This window comes from Equus quagga, chromosome 12 (genome assembly GCF_021613505.1).
Source record: "Equus quagga isolate Etosha38 chromosome 12, UCLA_HA_Equagga_1.0, whole genome shotgun sequence".
NCBI lineage: Eukaryota > Metazoa > Chordata > Mammalia > Perissodactyla > Equidae > Equus > Equus quagga.
Genome location: NC_060278.1, coordinates 85,112,060 through 85,118,232, shown reverse-complemented (window position 1 = coordinate 85,118,232; position 6,173 = coordinate 85,112,060). Strand labels below are relative to the sequence as shown.

Genomic DNA, 6,173 nt, shown 5'->3' with positions numbered 1-6,173 from the left:
ATGATGTGTTTGGAAGTTGTGAACCTGTCTGATTGGGAAAGGGGTGGAGAGAGCCTGGGGAAGAATTGGAATCTCCAGACATCTTTACCATCCAAGGGGATGGTGAGTGTAGGCAGATAGTAACAACCCTTCACATTAGCACCTACAAACTTTGTACTTTGAAATGAAAGATCTTAATGGGATATCTTTGAGGTAAGTGGCATCACATCATAATCCTGGATGCAAGGGTCAGAAAAATCAAACGCGTTGCGGCCGGCCCCATGGCCTAGTGGTTAAGTTCGCACACTCCGCTTCAGCGGCCCAGGGTTCAGATCCTGGGCCACGGACATGACACCACTCATTAGGCCATGTTGAGGCGGTATCCCACATGCCACAACTAGAAGGACCCACAACTAAAATATACAACTATGTACTGGGGGGATCTGGGGAGGAAAAAAAAACTCGCTTAAACAATGAAATTTCTTAGAACGGAAAATGCCAGATGTAGAGTACTCTTTAGGTTAGGATTGACCCAGCGACTCAAACGTGGTTGGCCTTAGCATTCCTATTTCTCTCTGCCCTATCTTGTGCAGTTGTGATTTCATTCTCAGGCCCTACAAAGTGGCTTGTCCCTTTGTGTAGGAGTAGAATGCTGCCACCATTCCACACCTGTCATTCTCACACAGTGCCGACTATGAAAAGAAAGGGACCCTTTTCAGGCTCTCAGGAGAGGAGTCTTGTTACTCAGAAGCCCCAGTAAGCATCACCTATCTTATTGGGCTTGATGGGGTTCTGTGCCATCCCTAAACCAGTCACTATAAGCCAGTGATGACAAGGCTGAGACGAGGGGAGGAGGGATTTCTCAAAGGAAATTTGGGGTACTGTTAGAATGAGGAATGGATGCTGGTTGTTCAAGAAGACAGATGTCATCCACTGCCCAAGGTGCACAGCTGGTGATAGTTAGGACCTGACCTTGCTCACACTTGTGCCTACCCATTGGATTCAGACAGACTGTTAGGCTGACGTGTCTTCACCTGACGCCATTGCTTGGCCAGTCTTTAACGAAGGTAGTCATCACTGTCCTGGGCCCCATCTCTTCTACTGAGATTCTTCCATCCAGCGCTCAGGCTGAGCTAGCTTTTCTGTGGATTGGAACCAGTGTCCATAGCCAAGCAGTGCAAGGCACTCGAGTCCAACCCAAGAGTCCAGGGAACGTTAACAAGTGTTAATATAACAGGTGTTTTGTGTACAAAGGCAGTGGGCTGGCTCTTCATCTCTTTGACCTTCCATTTACTTGACAGATATTCAATGTCACCCCAATGAGTCGGATACCAGCTAGGGCCCCAAGGGAATCCACCTTGCCCTCTAGGGCGTGCATACCCTAGGATGGGCCTGGAGGCTCAGGGCTACCTTTCCATTGGATGGGAGGAGGCTGAAGGCTTTCTGTAGGAGGTGGCAAGGACTTCCAGATCGGGGATGGAGTGGGTATGGGCATTAGGTGTACTGACCTCTATAGGCCACAGGTTTGGGAGCTGAGAGGACAGAAGTGTGGATGCATTTGCAGGATCAGGGCTGCAGGGGCTGGTCCATCTTACCCTATCCAAGCGTAGACCCTGTACTTCAGACGAGTTCACATTTGTGAAATGTCTGGTACAGAGCAAGGGGTAGATCCCGGGCCTAGGACAAGGTGAAGCAATGTCCACCTTTCAGCCTACCAGCCTAGAAGGATCCACCTCACGTGAGGGAAACCAGACAGATGCCCACTTGCTCCCTGGTTGGCAGTGTTTGAGAGCTTCCCTTGCCCCAGATCCTTCTACTCTGACCTTGTTTCTTCCTTTCTTATAAATATTTGAGCACCTCCGTGTGCCCGACAATCACCATCATCTGCGGGGCCCAGTTTGAGTCTAGTCAGTCTGTGCAAGGGATACCTCATGACCCCTCTGCATACGGCTAATTTATCCTGTGCAAAGTTCCAAGTGTCCTACAGCTGTCCCAAAGCCGTAGTCGGGGGTGGGCGCCGGGCAGCTCCCACCTGCCTACCGCAAATACACAGATACGGGCAACAGTAACCGCCTGGAGTGGTGGCTGTGATGGAAGGTTCTCTGTCCGTGACCAGGTTTGGGCCTGACCCCTGGTGCCTGCTGGGAACTGCTCTTTATTGGTACACCCCTGCACTTCACTCCACCTCCACGGCCAGCGCCCTACTAAGCTGGGGCCAGTCGTGTCCGGCGCCCGCGGTCGCACCCCCACCGGGCAGCCCCCTGCCCCTCTGCCAAGCCTCCAGGCCCCTCGACCCCCGCAGTCGGGGGACACTTGCAAATCACATCCGGAAAGGGGGGGCGCGAGGGGCGGAGCGCGCCCCCGGGAGGAGGAGACCGCATCTCCCCGCCTCCCGCCCGCGCTCACCGCCAGCCGCCGAGCCGTCCCTCTCGCGGAGCCTGCAGTGTCGCCCGTGCCCCGAGCCCCTGCAGGCCAGAGGCTCCCGCAGGTGATGGCGGACGAGGGTGCGAGGGACGTGGAAACTGCTGCGCGCCCGTCGCCCGGCCCGGCGCAGGGAGGGGGCGCGCGCCCGGGCCCCGCGGCTGGGGCCCGAGAAGCCGGGAGACGCGGGCACATCGACCCCGTAGCCGGCCCCGGGACCGCCTTGCCTGCCCCGGGGCGCCGGGAAGCGGCCTCTGTGGCGACTGACCGGAGCCCGGAAAACGGCCTTATCGAAGATGAGGCCCCAGAAACCTGTGGTGCAGAGGGGTGGAGGGCTCGGGTTGGAGCTGGCGGGAAGGCCGAGGAAGTGACGACTAAGGAAGGCGCCATCTTCGAGGAGGAGGCAGAGGGAGAGGTGGCGAAGCAGCAAGTGGGAGAGGATATGGAGGTGGTGGAGAAGCTGGAGGTGGAGGCGGAGGCGGAGGCGCAGGAGGGCCTGGGGCCCCTTAACCTGGATGGCCCGGTTGTGGACCCACTGGAGGCCATTCAGTGGGAACCGGAGGCTGTGAGCGCCCACGCGGATAGGGCCTACCTGCAACTCGAGCGCAGGTTTGGGCGCATGCGCCGCTTGCACCTAGCCCGTAGGAGCTTCATTATCCAGAATATTCCTGGCTTCTGGGTCACCGCCTTCCTGAACCACCCGCAGCTGTCAGCCATGATCAGCCCCCGAGATGAAGACATGCTCTGCTACCTGATGAATTTGGAGGTGAGGGAGCTCAGGCATGCCAGGACTGGCTGCAAGTTCAAGTTCCGCTTTTGGAGCAACCCCTACTTCCGGAACAAGGTGATCGTGAAGGAATATGAGTGCAGATCCTCAGGTCGGGTAGTATCAGTTGCAACTCGCATCCGCTGGCACCGGGGCCAGGAACCCCCTGCTCTGGTACACAGGAACCGAGACACTGTCCGCAGCTTCTTCAGCTGGTTCTCACAGCACAGCCTTCCAGAGGCCGACAGGGTTGCCCAGATCATTAAAGAGGACTTGTGGCCCAACCCCCTGCAATACTACCTGCTGGGGGATAGGCCCCACAGAGCCAGGCGAGGCCTCGCCAGGTGGCCCACAGAGGCTCCTTCTAGGCCCTACAGGTTCCAGTCTGGCTGAGTCCTGCCCTGGGACCTGGCCCCTACATAAGGTTCCCTTCTGCCTCCTGTGGACCTGTGCTTAGGCCAGTGATGGCACCCTGCTGTCTGCTTTCTCTTCTCTGCTCTCTGGCCCCTCTGGACATTCAGTGGATGCAGCTCCAAGATTGTGGGCTTCGTGGCCAAGCCCTTCTGTTTCCATGTGGCCTTCATGCATCACGTGACTGTCACTTGCCAGTGTCTACTCAAGCACCCAATGCTATGGACATGTACGGCCATCATCTTCATGTCCTGGACCTTTGATCATGGCCTTCCCATCCATTTTTGACATGGGCACCCACAAGTCATTGCTAGAAGGACCAGTGCCTCTTTGAGGCCTACTACTTCAAGGCTACAAGGTGCTGGGCTTCATATTTATGCTGGTCCTGCACACTGTGTGGCAAGCTGAGTCTCATCACCCAAGATGAAATGGGTGCACTTGGTGCTGGCTGTCAACCAGACTTGTACATTCCAGGGCCTCGGGACCACAGGCCAGGCTACTGGACTGTTGGGCATCTAGCAGAGTGGGCATGCAGCCAGCAGAAGGCTGCTGGGCGTGGGTGAGGTCAAGGGCATGAAGCAGTGGGCAATGCATTGTTTGTGACCACGCTGCTCTTCTTACCCCTGTGTTGATCCTACCTTGTGGCCTACTGTCAGCTTGCAGAGGTCTGTACCATCGCCCTTCTCGTGAGTTTTGCCCAGGCTGCCACTAATCTTGTTACCTGCTCCCAGGTCTATAAGGTCCTCAAGAACTGCCTGTGGACCCAGGTGGGCCACCTGCCAATGCAAACAAGAGCTCCCAAACCCTCAGGAACTCTGCAGCACCGGCATATCTGGGCATTTGCTCAAGGCAAGGCAACAACGAGGTCCCTTCCAGAAGCCTACTACCCTGAGCCCGTCACTGGATTCACACAGACTCCAGCTCCACCATCTCCACCTGTTTTTAGGCCGCCAGGTTGGGGGTGCTGGGGAGGGGTGTTTCTGGTCATGTAGGCTGTCTGCACCTGCCTAGATCGCACATCTTTTTATTTTCTTTAAAGTGACAGCTCAGAAACAGAAAATAAACTGAAGCAGCAAGGTTCTTCACAGACAGCTGAGGAGACGGCTTTCTTGTTGGCTTTGCCTGTCTTTGGTTGACTGCAGAGGGGGAGGTTGTTTTCTGCTACCCAGGCTCTCTTTGCCCGCTTTGCTCCCAGGCTCTGCCCCCGTCAGCAAGGCCTGGGATCTTTAAGGGGGGAAAGAGCAGGGCTGCTGAACAGAGAGACCAAGACGTCTGGCTCCCCAGGGGAGGAGATAGTTCACTGTTTTTGTTTCGTGCTGTGTCATTTTAGACTAACTTTGGCCCCAACTCTACTTTCTTCTTCCAGCGGGTCCATACCTCCCCCGTGGGATCCTGTAGGTATAAGAGCCTAGCTGCCCCCACCAAGTCCCCCTCTGCAGGCTTTCAGGACTGTCTCCATTTAATTGTGGGGGTCACCATATCCAGGCCCCTTCCCATGGAAGGCCTTGTCTTCTGCTCCCCAGGCCCTGGGGAGACCTTGACACAAAATAAAGGAGCAAGTCCTCTCAGCAGGGGAGTGCAGGAGGGCCAGAGCCAGCCAGAAAGGCAGAGATGGCTGAGAGTCCATGGGGAGGTGGGAGGAGAGCCCCTTGATTCTTCCTAACTTTTCTTTTGTGAGGGAGATTGGCCCTGAGCTAACATTCATTGCCAATCTAACTCTTTTTCCTTGAGGAAGATTGTCACTGAGCTAACGTCTGTGCCAATCTTCTATTTTGCATGTGGGACGCTTCCACAACATAGCTTGAGTGGTGTGTAGGTCTGCACCTGGGATCTGAACCCACAAACCCTGGGCCACTGAAGCTGAGCGTGTGACCTTAACCACTACACCACTGAGCCAGCCCCACTTCCTAACTTTTTTGATTGACCAGTAGGTTTTTAAAATGAGAAGAATAACAGAACGCTGCAACTTTAGAGGCTGTCTCAGTCCAGGTGTGACCTTGTGTACGTAGAAAGTTACTGCTATATATAGTTTTTCATTTTGCTGCTTTTAAGGAAGACCCTAGGCATCCCCTTCTCTGGTTCTTCAGACGGGGGAAACTGAGCTGTCCACGCCTGCTTGTTGCTTTTAGTTGAGAACATTTATAAGAATGTCAGTGTAATCTTTCTCTGCCATTTGGAAACTTTGTAGCTATTCGGGATTGTAATCAAGTTGTTGTGGTCTGTTAATATCACCCTGTACTTAGAAGTAGTTTGAATAGGGTGGTTTTGTAGGACTTAAGACCGGAAATTGTTACCATGTTCCTCATGTTTTGTGAGGATAACCTCCAAAAATAAATCTGTAACTCTGATGGTCTTGATTCTGAGCCCCAGTGGCCATGTTGTGATTGACATTGCTGTAACTGACATCTCTGCTTCTAAACAGAGTATTCATGAGGTGCCTTTGTCCAGTTGGAGGAGGAGTCGGTACTTTGTCTTCTGTATGCATGATGAAAAAATAAAAACCTTTCAGTCTGGGGAAAAAATAACTGAGAACATGTTACTCCCCCCATCCAAAATCCTCCATTGGCAGGCGAAAAAAACCCTCCTAAGTCCTTAT

The 6,173-nt window shown here is 54.2% G+C and overlaps 1 protein-coding gene across 1 annotated transcript; it reads left to right on the top strand.

The window, feature by feature from the left end:
* The first annotated feature begins 2,187 nt into the window (after window positions 1-2,187).
* LOC124248973 (putative testis-specific Y-encoded-like protein 3) lies at window positions 2,188-5,925 on the top strand. Its single transcript, XM_046679663.1, has one exon. The coding sequence runs from the start codon at window positions 2,471-2,473 to the stop codon at window positions 3,557-3,559; it is 1,089 nt and encodes a 362-aa protein (XP_046535619.1). The 5' UTR covers window positions 2,188-2,470; the 3' UTR covers window positions 3,560-5,925.
* Window positions 5,926-6,173: the final 248 nt, after the last annotated feature.